The sequence below is a fragment of the Opisthocomus hoazin genome, chromosome 7 (genome assembly GCF_030867145.1).
Source record: "Opisthocomus hoazin isolate bOpiHoa1 chromosome 7, bOpiHoa1.hap1, whole genome shotgun sequence".
Taxonomy (NCBI): Eukaryota; Metazoa; Chordata; class Aves; order Opisthocomiformes; family Opisthocomidae; genus Opisthocomus; species Opisthocomus hoazin.
Genome location: NC_134420.1, coordinates 22,024 through 38,263, shown reverse-complemented (window position 1 = coordinate 38,263; position 16,240 = coordinate 22,024). Strand labels below are relative to the sequence as shown.

The 16,240-nt window shown below is 41.6% G+C and overlaps 1 protein-coding gene across 5 annotated transcripts; it reads left to right on the top strand.

Annotated features, from left to right (window-relative positions):
* Positions 1-449: 449 nt before the first annotated feature.
* Positions 450-15,037, top strand: LOC142362011 (uncharacterized). 5 transcript variants are annotated; one of them, XM_075426853.1, is made up of 5 exons: positions 1,060-1,188; positions 1,383-1,646; positions 6,692-6,752; positions 6,919-7,382; positions 13,643-14,060. In XM_075426853.1, exons 4-5 carry the CDS (start codon positions 6,964-6,966, stop codon positions 13,836-13,838), a joined length of 615 nt encoding a protein of 204 aa, XP_075282968.1. In that variant the 5' UTR covers positions 1,060-1,188; positions 1,383-1,646; positions 6,692-6,752; positions 6,919-6,963; the 3' UTR covers positions 13,839-14,060. The 5 variants fall into 5 exon arrangements, 4 of the variants coding, with proteins under 4 accessions (XP_075282967.1, XP_075282969.1, XP_075282968.1 ...); XR_012764588.1 differs by lacking the exons at positions 1,060-1,188; positions 1,383-1,646; positions 13,643-14,060 and adding exons at positions 450-771; positions 14,359-15,037; XM_075426852.1 differs by lacking the exons at positions 1,060-1,188; positions 1,383-1,646 and adding an exon at positions 450-771.
* The last annotated feature ends 1,203 nt before the right edge of the window (positions 15,038-16,240 follow it).

Here is a 16,240-nt window from a genome sequence, read left to right as displayed (position 1 = left end):
TTGCTTCTCCCCCCGCCTTGGGATGCTTTGGGTGAGACTTAAACTAAGTGCTTTTCTCGGGAATAGTTACTCCCTAATGTTTATAGCCAGGCTGTATTATTTATAACCTCTTCACGCGTTTCATATTTGCACGTGCTTTCTTGAGGACAGTCACTATCACTGGCAATTCAAAAAACCTGTATACCCGTTGCACAAATAAAACTGCACTGTTTAAGTAGCCAGTTGTCACAGTTTCTCACTGAACACGACCAAATGCGGCTGTGCTAGTTCAGGAGCACGATTGGATTGAAGGTGCAGACTGCTATTAGTGTATCCAGAATCGTGGTAGTTTAATATACATATTAAACACGACTGGACTGGTAGTGGCAAATTGGACATCACTCAGAATTTAAACCTAGCTGCACGTAGCCTCTCACTTCGGTGAAGAGAGTTAGAAAGCAAGGGGGAAGTGTGGGGGGATGGCAAGGCTCGACCGAATTGCTTGTTGTAGAAAATCCATTTTAAGCTTAGCACACGGTGTCCTTGACAGAACAAGGAATTTAACAAATCAACTCTGCGGTTAGCAAGAATGTGAAAAACAGGATGCAGCTGGAGAAGAATGAGGGAGTATGGGCGGAGTTGACATTTAGCTGGCTAGCCAATAATGAGCTCTAACTTTGCAATATGTAGTAGCTAATTAATCACTCTATAAATTGTGTAACCAAACTGTAATAAACGAAGCTTGCTTATCACTCACATTGAGTTGGCTGCATTCTTCCGCCGCTTCTCCAGGTTCGCGACCCTCGGGGCAGGACTTAGCCGATCGCCCCGACATTGGGGTTTATTTTCTGCCAAATTAACGTGACACGTTTTTGGTTTGCTATCTCTATTTCGTAATTACTTCCTTTACTTTCTTAATGCTTATTACTTTTACACTGTTCTTCGTATGCCTGCTTTTGTTGCTTCCATGTCTTCAGTTTTAGCTATTTCTTCTCTTTCTTTAGCGCCCTCGGTTTTTAGATTTTCTTTCTGAGTCTGCATTTCAGTTCACTGTGGCAGCGTTCCAGGTTTTTTTCCTCCCTTTTTTTTCAGCGTGGCTGCAGAGGGGCAGGGGAGGGGGTTATGTGCTGCAGGGCTGGAGGCAAGGCCTGTGTTTGTTCAGGATGGGCTCCAGCTGTGGGCCAAGGCAGCCCAGGTGGGACCCGTGAGGTAAGAATGGGGTTGGGCCAAGGTGTTAGAAAGGATGTGGGCAGGGATGGGCCAGGGCAGTCCCTGGTGTGACGGGTGAGGCTGAGGATGGGGCTGGCCCTGCTGTGCAAAGAGGCTCCTGCTGGGAAGGGGGCTGCCCGGGCATGCCTGCCTGCAGGAGCTGGCAGAGGAGCAAATCGAAGGACCTTCCGCAGGCAGCTGCCTCCAGCAAGAAACAGCCAAACCCACGGTGAGGAAGGATCGCTTATAGCCATCCCCGACACGGCACAGTGCTGGCACATGGCTCCAGGAGCTTGCTGCTTCTGTCGGCTGCATGTCTGAGCCGCCATGCATCTGGGAAACCTTGTGGGACAGAAGCATCGAGGCTAGGATTGGGCAGCTGGCACTGCAGAAGAGGAAGGTGGCAGAGACGGAGAGAGAAGCGTCAGGGTAGCAAAAGTCTCTTGCTGGGAGCTGTGGTGAGTCATGACTCCAGGCCCATCCCTGCTGTGCTTCTCCAGATCTCTGCCTGCCTCCCACTGCTTTTCAGGCTGTCTGGCTCCCCGAAGCGTTACGTTCTTCTGCCAACACTGCCCTGTATCTTGTCGCCTTCTACGTTTCCTTTCTACCTCTCTCCTGTTCTGGCTGCTAAGCTGTTATTATTTCATTCTTCTCCCACTGCCTTCTTTCCTCTTTCTTGGGAAAATTGCAGTTCTAGGTCTCCCTCTACCCAGCGACCTACATCTGTTTTCAGCGACCCCTTCTGCTCTGCTCCCTGTCACTCTTCCGATGTCCTTTCCCTGGGACCGTCTATCAGGTTCTCTCTCCTGATGTTTAACTTCTTGCCTGTACGGCCAGTACCCCATTGCTTTCTAAATTTGCTCCTTGTGTCTACGTTTAACCGGTTCCCCGTCTGTGTGTTTTATTTCTTCCTGCCTGTCCTCTACTTCATCGCTTTTTGAATTTCGTTTCACTTATTTAGTTTGCCCAGCCTATTTTTAGGCATTTTTCCTATCTGTTCTTAATCCATTTGCTTTATAAATTTTCCTAATATGTTAACTTTTATCCAGTTTGTTGTCCTTATTTTTCAATTTTTTCCCATCTGTCCTTTACCCTGTCACTTTCGAAAATCTTTCTGCATTACTTTTATGAAGCTGCCCGTCCCCGTTTTTAATTGTTCTTTGTCTGTCATGTAGTCCCTTGTTTTTACTACCATTATGAAGTTCGTTATCCCTATATTTAATTTATTTCTTTAATTCCCTAATCGCTGTTGCTTTTTAAAAGTTCTCCCTGTCTACTTTTAATCTGTGTGCTTTGTGTGTTAATTTTTTTCTTCTCTCCTTAACACCATCGCTTTTTAAATTTTCTTTCGGCGTCTCGGTTTTACTTCGCGATCCCTATTTTTGAATGTTTTTTCCTTCCTTTCCCTAATCCCCGTCGCTTCTAAAATCTTCTTTCTGTGTACCTTTTTCCTAGTCACCATCTTTAGTTTTAGATAATTTCTTCTCTTTCCTCAGCGCTGTCACTTTTTAAATTTTCTGTCTGTGTTTTAGTTTGCCGTTGCTATTTTTTGGTTCTTCCTCTTCCTTTTTTAATTATTTTGTCCTCTTTTTTTCCTCGATGCTGTCGCTCTTTGCATTTTCCTTCTGCATCTCCATTTTAGTTCGCTGTCACTAATTCTTAATTATTTCTTTGTTTCCGTGATCACCATTGGTTTTAAATTTGGCTGTCAGTTTTTATTTCATTTGCTGTCTCTTCACCTACTTGCCCTTGTTTTTTCTGTAGCGCCCGTCATGTTTCACAATTTTTTTCTACTTCTTTCAGTTCAATGTTGCTATGATTTAATTTTTTATGTATTTCCTTGATCCTATTTGCTTCTAAAATTTTATTTCTCTTTTTATTCCATTCCCCGTCTTTTTTCTCAATCATTTTTCATCTTCTCTTAGTGCCGACGCTCTTTAGATTTTCTTCCTACGTTTCCATTTTAGTTCACTGTCACTATTTTTGATTGTTCCCTTTATTTCCCTAAAATGGCTTGCTTGCAAAATTTTCTTCCTATGACTAATTTTATTCCCTTTGCCATTTTTCCTAAAATGATTGCTATTCTTTCCTTAGCGCATACGCTTTTTAAATTTGTTTCTATGTCTCTGATTAAGTTCTCGGTATCTTTTAAAATTTGTTCCTTGTTTCGTTAGTCTCTGTGGCTTTTAAAATTTTTTGTCTTCTTTTAGCCCATCCTTTGTCTTTACTTTTAATTATTTTTTCTCTTTCCATCTCACCCTCGCATTTTAGATTTTCTTTCTACGTCTCTTGTTTTAGTTCGCCATTTTTCCATTTATTTGCCTAATCTCCTTTGCTTTTAGACTTCTGTCCCATTTGCTGTCTTTATATCGCTGTTTTTTTAAATTCTTTGTTGTGTTTTCTTAGCGCTGTCGCTTTTTATGTGTTCTTTCTACATCTGTTTAAGTTTGCTGTCCCTATTCTTTCGTTTTTTTCTTCATTTCCCTAACGCCCATTGCTCTTTCAGTGTTCTTTCTATGTCCACTTTTTCCCCTTCAACGTCTTTCTTTCTGGACTTTTACTAGCGCCCTTGCTTTTAAAATTGTCTTTCTATTTCTCCTTATAGTTTGCCATTGCCATTTTAAAGTTTTTTTCCTTCCTTCCTTCCTTAATTGCTGCCGGTTTTAAATTTTTCCATCTACTTTTGTGCCTTTTGCTCTCTTTATTTTTTTCTTTCTTGTCTTTCCTTAGCACGGTCGTGTTTCAAATTTTCTCTTTATGTCTGTTTTAGTACGCTGTCCCTATTTCATAATTTTCTCCTTCCCTAACAGCTATGGCTTTTAGAGTGTTCTTTTTATGCCTACTTTCGTTGCTTTTGCTGCCTTTAAAAAATTGTTTCTTGTCTTTCTTTAGTGCCATTGCTATTTAAAACTTCTTTCTGTGCCTGTTTTTATTCCATTTGCTGTTTTTATTTTGCTATTGATTAAATAATTTCTTATCTTTCCTTAGCGCCCTCGCTTTAAAAATTTTCTTTCTGCATCTATGTTTTTGTATGTTGTCCCTTCTTTTTTTGCCATTTATTTTCTTAATCCCCATCGCTTTTTAGATTGTATATATTTTTCCTGGTTCGTGATCTTTATTTCACCGTTAGCGCTTGTGAATATTTCTCGCGTTTCCATAGCGCCATCACTTTTTATGTTTTCTTTCTATACCCATTTTAGTTTGCTGTCCCTATTTTTTAGTTTTTCCCTTTATTTCCTTAACATCCATCACTTTTTAAATGTTCTTCCTGTAGACTTTTTCCCCTTCGGTGCCTTTCTTTTTTGTTCTTTCTTTTCTTTCCATAGTCCCCCAGCTTTTTAGTTTTTCTTTCTACTTCTCTGTTTGAGTTGTCTGTCCTTAAGTTTTAATTTTTCCTTTTCTTTCCCTAACCTGTGTCATTTTTTTTTAATTTTCAACTTCTATGTCATTCGCTGCCTTTATTTTAATTAACTTCTTATTTTTCCTTAGCGCTGTCGAGTTTTACATGTTGATTCTACTTCTCTGTTTCAGTTTGCTTTCTCCACTTTTTAGTTTTTTATTTTTGTAATCCTCATTTCCTTTAAAAACATCTGTCTACTTTTATCTTATTTTCTGCCTTTATATTTAAATTATTTCTCGTCTTTCCTTAGAGCCTTGCTTTTTATGTTTTCTTTCTACATCTGTTTCGGTTTGCCATCCCTATTTTTGATTTTTTCACTTTATTTCCTTAACCCCCATGGTTTTTTTCAGTTTCATTCGTTTACCCTATTTGCTGTTTTTCTTTTGCTGTTATTTCTTTTAAGTATTTATTGTCTTGCCTTAGTGCTCTTACTTTTAAAATTTTCTTTCTACACCTTAGTTTGATATTCCTGTTTTTTTAGCTTTTCCCTGTATTTTCCTAAGCCCACTTGCTATTTTAATGTTCTTTCTACAGTAGCATGGTTTTGTTTTCGACGTCTTTTAGTTATTTCTTGTCTTTCCTTAGCGCCTTCGCTTTTTAGGTTTTCTAAGTCTGTGTTACAGTTTGCTGTCCCTATATTTTTTCCCCTCTTTATTTGCTTAATCCCCCTTGCTTTTTAAATTTTCTGTCTACGCCTGCTGTTATTCCCTTTGCTATTTTTTAAAAATTATTTCTCGTCTTTCCTTAGTGCCATAGATTTAGAAATTTTCTTTCTAAATATCCGTTTTGTTTGTCGTCTCTGTTTTTAAATATTTTCCCTATTTCTTTAATCCCCATAGCTTTTAAAATTTTCTGTCTGCTTTTATCCCATTTGCGTTCTTCATTTGTCTACCGTTATTTTTAATTTATTTCTTGTCATTCCTCAGCGCTGCTGCTTTTTAGCTTTTCTTTCTACATCTCTGTTTGAGTTTGCTGTCTTTTTTTTTCCCCATAATTTTTTTCCTTTATTTCCCTAATGCTCGTTGGTCTCAATTTTCTTTCCTTTACCTGTCTTTTTTTAATTGTTTCTTCTCTCGCTTCTACGCCATTGCTGTTTAGATGTTCATCCTACCTTTCTTTTTTAGGGTATCATCTTTGTTTATTTAATTTTTCCTTATGTCCTTAATCATCGTTGTTTTTAAAAACTCTTCCTACTTTTATCCCATTCTCCATCTTTATTTTGGTGTCTAAATTTTTACATTATTTCTTGTCTGTCTTTAGTGCCCTCTCCTTTTACATATTTTTTTCTATGTATTTGTTTTAGTTTACTGTCCCTATTTTGGTTTTTTTTGCCTTTTATCTCCTTAATCCTCCTAGCTTTTTAGAAGTCCTTTCTATGCCTACTGTTTTTTTCCATTTGCTGGCTTTTTAAAATTATTTCTTGTTTCGCTTTCTTGCCATCCTTTTTTAGATTTTCTTTCTATATTTATGTTTTAAGTACCTATCGCTATTTTTAATTTTTTTCCTTATTTCCTTATTCCTCATCGCTTTTAAAATGTTCTGCCTCCTTTTATCCCATTTGCAGTCTGTATTTGTTTACCTTTAGTTTTTAATTATTTCTTTTCTCAGCGCTGTCACTTTTTGATTTTGTTCTGCAATTCTCTTTTGATTTGCAGACCCTCTTTCACAATTTTTTCCTTTATTTGTGTAATGCTCATAGCTGTTCAAATTTCATTCTATGCCTACTTTTCCCCTTTGCTGTCTTTTTTTATTTCTTCTTTCTTCTATGCTATCCTTTTCAGATTTTCTTTCTACATTTCCATTTTAGTTTTCCATCATGACTTTTAGATTTTTTACTTATTTCTGTAATCACAATAACTTTTAAAGTTTTAAAATTTTATCCCATTTCACTGTCTTTATTTCTTGTCTTTCCTTAGCATGCTCGCTTTTAAAATTTTCTTTCTCCATTTCTTAATTTGCTGTCCTGTGTTTTATTTTTTCCCTTTATTCCCCTCATTCCCCTTCCTTTTTCAATTTTCTTGCTGTGCCTGCCTTTATTTCCTTTGTTGTTTAGGTTTTTTTTTTAATAATTTGTTATCTTTCCTTGGCACTTGCGCCTTTTAGATATTCTTTCTCATTGATGTGCGGAAACAAACTCCACAACTCATGATGAGTTATAAAGCAGGTATGTTTATAGCGATGCCGGGTGCAAGGGGGATCCTTCCTCCTAACTTGGACACCGAGTCACAAAGCATGCACCTATTCATTACAAAGCTTATTTAAGTAGGCTGGATTATTATAATTATTTCTAGGAATAGGTGTGATTATTATTGTTCTCTGCCCCTCTTTAGCGCTTGTACAGTGCCGTCCAATGGTCGTCTGTGGGGGTCTTCTGGATGAAGGCTCGTAGTCCTCCTCGCGGCGTGCTTTCACCTTTCGCTCAGAAATTCCCGAATTGTCTGTGTTGGCAGAGTCCCAAACCACAGAACCAGTTCCAGCTAGGATTTTGGTTTCGGCTGCTGCTGGCAACAAAAGCGCCACGCGGCCGCCTTCCCCCCGCCGGGCTACGGAGGAGAATGGAAAGAAAGAGGCAGAAACTGGTGGGTCGGGATAAGGGCAGTTTAACAGAACAGCAAACAGAGGGAACAGTAACAACAACGATACAGATAAGGAGAAAAATACGACACAAACTCGCACAACGGACCGTCTCTCCCGAACAGGACCGGCGCCACGCACTCCTGAGCCGCGAGAGAGTTCCCGCTGCGCCACACACACACCCCCCCCCCCCCACCGGAACCCAGCGTGATGGCACATGGTATGGAATACCCTGCTCTGTTTGGTCAGGTGGGGTCAGCCCCCACCCCCCGGCTGTGCCCCTTCCTGGAGTCTGGTGAAAATTAACCCTGTCCTGGCCAAACCCAGGACAGTTAGAGAGTTGCTTCTCACAGACGATAAAGTTCTGGTTATCGGTCCTTGTTTCTCTTTGTCTTGCAAACGGTCCTCGTTAGTAACATTTGATCTCACAGCAGTTCTTGTTAGCAAGGTTACCAAGAACAGAACTAAATTATATGTCAGCAGTTAACTCTTACCTTAACATAGCTGCAAAGTTATAGAACAAAATTGAACTAAAGCTATAACAAAATTATACTAAACATTAGTTTCCTACATCGAGTCCCCGCTTTTCTTTCTTCTTTTGCAAATTCTTTTGCTATAAGGTTACCCTCCTTTAGAGTTTTGGCAAAATATTTGTCACTGTTATAAGCAATTCCCTGTTATCATATGACAGTTGCTAAATCTATTCCCGCTAAGTCTTTTCCTATAATTCCTGTATTTCCAAAATAGGCCCTTGACCAAGGTCATTCCCAAGTATCAAGTCCCATGGGTTTCAGCACAGTCACAGCCCACATTATCGCTAAGGTTCTTAACTTAGCTTGGTTAGTCCACATTAGCGTCTTTGGATGCGGAGCTTCAGGGGTCCAGCGGATGTTATTTTCCATTGCTGCCGAGGAACTGTCTTCACCCTTGTATGCTGGATCCAGGATGTATGCTCCTTAATCTAAACTGCTGTGTGGGACGTCAGCAGCACCTGGAACGGTCTTTCCCATTTTGGTTCTAGCAGAGTGTCTAAAAGAGGTCTGATATATACATAATCACCAGGTTCAATATTATATACGGGCCCATTGAGATCTTGGGCTCTAGTTCCTAAGATCAGTTTCTCTATTTCTCGAGGCTGCTTCTGCGAGCTTATTATGTAGCCAGTTAATACCTGATCCTCCACTTGACTTGATGTTCCTGCTTGTACAATGTAGGGCCTCCCGTATATTATTTGGAAAGCACTTTGTCCTTCTTTGATTCTGGGTTTAGTTGTAATTCTCAGGAGTGCTAACGGCACTGACTGGGGCCAAGACAGGTCAGCCTCCTGACCCAGTTTTACAATTTGCAGCTTAATTAGGTGGTTCATTTTTTCCACTTGACCACTTGATTTTGGATTATATGGGGTATGTAATTGCTAATCTATTCCCAAAAATTTACTAACTTGTTGAATGATCTTGGCCATAAAATGTGACCCCCGATCTGATGAGATTACTGCAGGAACCCCAAATCTCGGTATTATTTTTTGTAACAGTACCTTGGTAATGGGAATGCTTCTGACCATCCTGAAAAGGTATCCGTCAAGACCAACAGGTATCGAAACCCCCTTTTCTTGGGAGTTCTGAGAAATCAATTTGCCACCACTGCCCCGGGTAATTACCTTTCGCGATTTGTCCTAGTTGGGCTTTAGGTCCCGTCTTAGGGCTACTCTGTAAACAAACCTTGCATTGTTGTGTTACCTGCTTGATAGTGGTGTATTGATTTCGGGCAACTATCTGCCGGTTCAAATATTTATACGGGGCCTCTGTTCCCCAATGAGATTTTCTGTGTTCTGCCATAACTATGGCTCATAACACAGAAAATGGTATTATTACTTTACCTTGTGGAGTCTTTGCCCACCTACCTTTCTCTGTTTTTCCCCCTAGGTCTTCAGTTAATTTTTTATTTTCTTTAGAATACTTTGGTTCACAAGCAATTTGTATTTTACCGTCTGGGACTAAAGATTGCACCCTCGATTCACTTTTCTCAGCTACTCTTTTAGCTTCACGGTCCGCATGGCATCGCTCAGTTCCTGAGCGGCGTCTCCCTTCTGATGAGCTTTACAATGCGTAATAGCCACTTTCTCAGGCAGCTGTGCCGCTTCCAGGAGCTTAAGAATTTATTTGGCGTGTTTTATATGTTTTCCTTGGGTAGATAGAAGTCCTTTCTCTTTCTGCACAGCTCCATGAGCACGGACTACCCCAAAGGCGTATCTAGAGTCCATCCAGATATTACTTTTCTTGCCTTTGGCTAGTTCTAATGCTTGAGTTAAGGCTATTATTTCTGCCTTTTGAGACAAGATGTTTGGGGCAAGGGCTTTGGACTCTGTTACCTGCTCTGTAGTGGTTACCGCGTATCCTGCCTTGCGGGCTCCTTGTGCAACAAAGCTGCTTCCGTCAGTGTACCAGGAACCGCTATTTCCACATCATGCTGCTCTACCAGGATAGCCTGATATTTAAGAAACCTTTGTGGTGAGAGCCAGTGTCCTCCCTTCACCTCTAATACTGCTGATATGGTATGAGATACCAGTACTGTAATCTTTTGGCCTAGTGTAAACTTACGTGCTTCTTGAATATTCAGCACTACCGCTGCTCCTGCCCTCGGGCAGCTAGGCCAACCTTTGCTTACTTCATCAAGTTGTTTAGAGAAGGATGCCACTGCCCTCCGATACAGTCCCAGATTTTGGGTTAGGATTCCTAGGGCTATTCCCTGCTTTTTGTGAGAGAGCAGCCAGAAGGGCTTAGTAGCGTCTGGCAATCCCAAAGCCAGGGCGTCCATCAGCTTTTTAGCTGCTGAAACGCTCTTTCTGCTTCCTCATTCCAGATGAGGGTTTTTTTATTCAGATTTTAATCTTCATAGAGCGGTTGTACCAAGAGTCTGTAATTATACATCCATAGGCGACAGCATCCCGTCATTCCCAGGAACGTGCGGAGCTCTTTAGCTGTCTGCGGTCGAGGGGTCTGACAGATGGCCTCCTTCCTCATTGTCCCCATTGTTCATTGGCCTGCAGCTATCTCGTATCCGAGGTTGGTTACGTGCTGTTGAGCTATTTGGGCTTTCTGTGGAGAAACTCGATAGCCGTGAAGTCCAAGGAAACTTAGCAGACTCATTGTCCGTATTATACAAAGTTCTTTCTTTTTGGTGGCTAGTAATAGATCATCTGCATATTGTAATATTGTTCCTGCTCCATGGGGTCGCTCCTGTTGTTCCAAGTCCATAGCTAAGCTATTTCCAAAAAAAAAAGTGGGGCTATTCTTAAACTCCTGAGGTAACACAGTTCATGTCAGCTGTGTCTTTCTTCCAGAGTCTGGGTTTTCCCAGTCAAATGCAAACAACGACTGGCTTTCTGGACTTAACGGGAGGCAAAAGGCGGCGTCTTTCAAGTCCAGGACGGTAAACCAGGCCAATTCAGGTTAATAATGTGTGTGGGTTTGCCACGACAGGGTGCGGGTCCTCTACAATTCTGCTGATAGCCCTGATATCTTGTACTATTCAATAACTACCATCCGGCCTTTTAACCGGTAAAATGGGAGCGTTGCATTCCGATTCACACTCTATTAATAGCCCATATTTGATGAATCAGTCGATCACTGGTCGAATTCCTGCCCTGTCTTCCATTCTAAGGGGGTATTGTCTAATTCTTGCAGGCCGCTTTCCTTGCTTAGGTTTGACTATTATTGGAGAGGCATTTTTCGCTTTTCCCAGCGTCTCTGTGGCCCATACTCCTGGGTATACCTGGTTCTGGACTTCCTCAGGTACTCCCGAGCCAATGGGGGTATTTATGAGGGCCAAACTCAAAACTTCAATTAGCTGGTCACTTCCCACCCGTAGTTCTACTTTCCCTTTGTCAAATCTTATTTCTGTCTTTAATTGTTCCAATAAATCTTGTCCTAATAGAGGCCTTGACAAATTAGGCATATATAAAAATTTGTGTACCCCCAATTGTTTCCCTAATTTGAATTTAAGAGGTTTTAGAAAGTACGTCTTTTCACTCCGGTCAGTAGCTCCCCTTACTGTTACAAAGTCATCATCTACAAGTGTCACAGCTTGATTTAAAACAGAGAACGTTGCCCCAGTATCGACTAGAAATTCCACGCCCTGTTGCCATTTCCCTAGCTCTAATACAACCAGTGAATCCACTAGAGTAGATTCTCCAGGTCCTGTCAATCCTCCTTGATGTGGGCCCGTATTCCTTTCTTCCTTCTCTGCCTTTCTGGACACTCATTTTTCTAATGTCCCCTCCGTTTACACCATGCACACTGATTTCTTTCCAAGGGCCTCTTAGAGCCCTCACTTCTGAATCTTTTACTCTCTTGTAATGCCACTACCGACGTCCGCTTGTCTTTCTTTCGATCCTCCTCTTCTCTGTTACTAAACACTCTCCGTGCTTCATCTAGTAAAGTTTCAAAATTCCTGCTGTCTGTCATTCTCAGTTTCTGCAACTTTCTCTTGATGTCGCTTGATGACTGCCCAATGAATAAAGACGCTAACTGCTGGATTCCTATTTCTGATCCTGGGTCTAAAGGAGTGTGTCGCCTCATAGCGTCCTGTAATTTATCCAAAAATTGTGAGGGGGTTTATTTTGGACCTTGCCGAACGGCACATAAGGCTGATCAATTAATCATTTTTGGAATAGCCCGCTCCTTTCCCTTTTTAATCCAATCTCTGTAGGCATTCAATAACATTACATGAGCTCACCTATTATGATTCCAATGTGGATCTTGTAAGGGAAAATGGTCTTTTATATCCTCTCCCGTATTCTTAAGCTGATCATCAGCCAGATCTTGGGCCGTTTTTCATATTACTGCCTCTCGGTTTCTGTCATATGGTCCAACAACAGTGGAATATCTGTCAGGATATTATCCTGTCGGGATTATGCTGCTTTATCAGGAACCAGAAATGTTTAGTTACCCCTACAGAATCACTCTGGTAGCTTTTTACCACATTTTTCCACTTTTCCGGGTCAAATGAGGAAAAGTGGACCTTTATCAAAACGGGGCTTCCCTCTGGTCCAAATGCTTCTCTTAGGGGTGCTCGTATTATTGCCTGCTCCCCTTTTCTCTGGGTACGAGAAGATATTGGACTACCTGGAGGTGTTTCAGAGTCAGAGCTTTCCCTTTCCCTATGTTGTACCCCTACCGGTGGCTCGTAATGTTCTGGCAGGTCATTCCCTCCGGGATCCCTCATTTTATCCAAGTTTGTACACCTCTGCCCTATACTACACGCTAAGCAAGATCTTTCCAACTTCCCTTTTCCCTCTCTCTTATTGTCCTTTTCTACAGCTAATACTAGGGGGTCCTGTGGGACCATCAATCCACAGTCTGTTTGGTACTCGGGGTGATTTCGGACGGTAAAGAACGTGTTCGCATAGGAAACCTCATCCCTCTTCCTTTCTCTTCTCAAAAATAACATCAATTGCAACAAAGTATTATAATTCAGTGTTCCATTAAGGGGCCATTTTTCCTCATCATCTAATTTATACAAAGGCCACCCCTGATTACAATACTTTAGTAAGGGCCTCTTGTTCACGCTCCCTCCTGGTGGTCCTCCTATATCCTTCCAGTGAGCAGAAATACAGCCTCAAGGGCTCTTTTTCACTATCCCTCCACTTTGTTTACCTCCCATTATTTACCACATCCACCTCTCTGTCTCTCAATCAACGTACGACAAAGCAACTTTGCACCTAAACAAATCCTTCTAACGCTGAGATCTCCGACTCTTAACCGAACTTCTATACTCTTAGCATCGAGAAATAGTTTCCGGACTGCAATTTTATACCTTTTACAGGTAACTACACACTGTAAACCTTAAACCGTCTCATATAACACAACTGCTCCCCAATTATATAATCTGGAACAGTATGCATCACTTATAACAAATACAACATAATATTACGATTATCACTAGTAGTGTTCCATCAATAACAGCATTGGGGTAATTACTTTAAAAGCAACATTCACTCCTTTCTCACGCTTTATTCTTCTCCTGCCGCTCTCCTCGCAGAGAACACGGAACTGCGGATTAGAACTCCACACTCGCTTTGCAGCCAGGCTGCATCTTGCTCGCCCAATCGCTCGCCCAACACTTTTTACACACAATAACAGCACAAAAATACATGTACATTCTAGGACTAGCCCGGCACTTCATACAAACATCAAAGCCTTATTATCAGGCGTTATAGTAGTGTTGGATGGTGTGATCCTTCGCACAACACACGGTACCGGATTCTTACAGCATATAACAATAACCATGGCAATACCAAATATAACTCCTGCTACCGCAGTAGGGAGAACCCAAGTTACCATTAGTCAGGGTACGAGACTTACGAGACTTACCCCGCCACCACCTTATGGGGACTGCAAACTCCCAATCCTAGGAATGAGCACCAATGCTCTTTACCTTGCGTGGGACATCTCCTCACAACTTACAGGTATCCCTTTACAGTTACAACATGCCTGGTCCGCTCATGATGGTCCTTGTCTGTCTCCGTGGCGATCTGGGCGAGCGGGGGAGTCCTCCAGGGAAATCTCAGGGGCACCCGGAGGAGTCCTGTCCTCAGCAGAACCCGCAGTCGGATGGAGAGGGTCCTGCCTGGGTCACCAAATTGATGTGCGGAAACAAACTCCACAACTCACGATGAGTTATAAAGCAAGTACGTATATTGTGGCGCCAGGTGCATCGCTCCTCCTAACTTGGACACCGAGTCACAAAGCGTCGCACCACGAAGGCTCGTAGTCCTCCTCGCGGCGTGCTTTCACTTTTGGCTCAAAAATTACCGAGTTGTCTGTGTTGGCTGAGTCCCAAACCACAGAACCACTTTCAGCTAGAGAGTTGCTTCTTACAGACAATAAAGTTCTGGTTATCGGTCCTTGTTTCTCTTTTTTTGTCTCGCAAGCGGTCCTCGTTAGCAACATTTGAGCTCACAGCAGTTCTTGTTAGCAAGGTTACCAAAAACAGAACTAAACTAAACGTCAGCGGTTAACTCTTACCTTAACATAGCTGCAAACCTATAGAACAAAATTAAATTAAAGCTATTACAAAATCAAACTAAACATCAATTTTCCACATCATAAGTCCTCATTTTCTTTGGCTGCCTCTTTTTAAAAAATTTTTCCCGCTAGTTCCCTAATCCCCTCATTTTTTGGAATTTTTTTTGGTAGGCTAGGACAGCCTTGTCCCCCGACCCGACCTGACACCCTGTTGAAACGACAAGCACCAGTGAATGTTGCGACGGATGCATCTGGTCAAAGCGGATTCGGGGCAGACCGATAACAGCACGATGCACCCACGCAACCGCGGTGCCAGCAATGTCCGACTCGAGCGAACTTGGGAAGCTGCCGTCGGTATGCAGATACAACTGAGTCAATCGTCTTATAAATAGCGAGCAGTCCGAGCCCTTTGAGTTCTCCTGCACGGCACTGGGCCGCGCACGGGGTTCTCCCCCTGAGTTAGGGACGCCGCTCATGGTTACTCCTCGAGGTCGAGAGATTCCTCGCCGCAACAGATGGTCTTTAAGTGACTAATAAACGTGCGGAATGCTTGAAAATCTTAGCTAAGTGATGTAAAGGATGGATTGCGCACGTATGATCCTTTAGACGTAAACCATTTACCGAGTCCGGGGCTAAGCTTGGATCCAGCCGCACCTAGACTCCTCTCCGAGAAGGAATTTAGAAAGCAAGGGGGTCCATTCTGACCCTCACGGCTCCACGGGAGGGTATCCGTGACAGTTTCGTCCCATCCCGTCTTCTATGCGGTAAATAATCCGGCATACCTCACCATCGAACCTTGTTCAACTACTGTCGCATTTACTATCCAATTTTGTAAATTGCTGTTTTAGATCAATAAATGTGTCGTCGCTTCTCTCTTATGAAGCGCACAGCTCCATCCGTGATGTACACCTTTTTTTGCCTTTGCTCTCTTTATTTCTTCTCTTGCTTCTTTGCCGTCGCTTGTTACATTTTCCTTTCTCTGTTTTAGTTCGCTGTCACTATTAGGAATTTATTCCTCGTTTCCCTCATCGCCATCGCTTTTCAGACTTTTTGTCTACTTTTATTCCATTTTCTGTCTTCTCATTCAATTACTTGCCTGTCCTCAGCGCCGCCGCTTTTTGTATTTTCTTTCTACATTTCCATTTCAGCTTGTCGTCTGCATTTTTTAATTTGTTCCTTGTTTCGTTATTCGCTGTCGCCTTTAAAATTTTCCGTCTATTTTTATCCCGTTCGCTGTCTTCATTTTTATTTGTTTCTTCTCTCCTTAGCGCCCTCGCATTTTAGATATTATTTCTACCTCTCTGTTTTAGTTTGCTGTTCCCATTTTTTATTTTTTCCTTTCGTTTGCCTGCTCCCTTTGTTCTGTAGAAGTTTTTTCTACGTCTACTTTTTTCCCTTTGCTGCCTCTTAAAAATTTCCTCTCTTGCTTTTGTGCCATCATTTTTTAGATTTTTCTTTCTACATTTGTTCTAATCTGCTGTCGCTATTTTTAGGTTTTTTTCCTTATTTTCTTAAAAACACCGTCATTTTAAAAATTTCCTGCCTACTGCTATTCCATTGACAGTCTGTATTTGTTTACCTTTTCTTCTGTCTTTGTTCTCTTGCTTTTTAGATTTTCCTACTACATTTGTCTTTTAGTTTGCTGTCGCTACTTTTTAATTTTTTGCTTAAATTCCCTAATGCCCGTCGGTCTTTCAATTTTCTTTCTAGGCCTACTGTCTTTCTCTTTGCCGTCTTTTTAAAAATGTCTTCTCTTTCTTCTACGCCGTCGTTTTTTAGATTTTCTTTCAACGTTTCCTTTTTAGTTTGCCATCGTGACTTTTTAATTGTTTGTTTACGTCCTTACTCGCTATCGCTTTTAAAATTTTTGTCTACTTCTATCCCGATCGATACCTTTATGTCACCATCCTTGCGTTTTTAATTATTTCTTGTTCTTTCTTAGCGCTCCCACTTTTCAAATTTTCTTTCTCAGTCTCTTTCAGCTCTCCGCCCCTACATTTTCCCTTTATTTCCATAATCTCCATTGCTTCAATGTTCTTTGTTGCCCTTGCGC

Coding starts and splice junctions, on each gene's coding strand:
- LOC142362011 (XM_075426852.1), top strand. CDS start 6,964: ATGAAGGCTCGTAGTCCTCCTCGCGGCGTGCTTTCACCTTTCGCTCAG. Junction 7,383..13,642: donor ACCCAGCGTGATGGCACATG/GTATGGAATACC, acceptor ATCCCTTTACAG/TTACAACATGCCTGGTCCGC.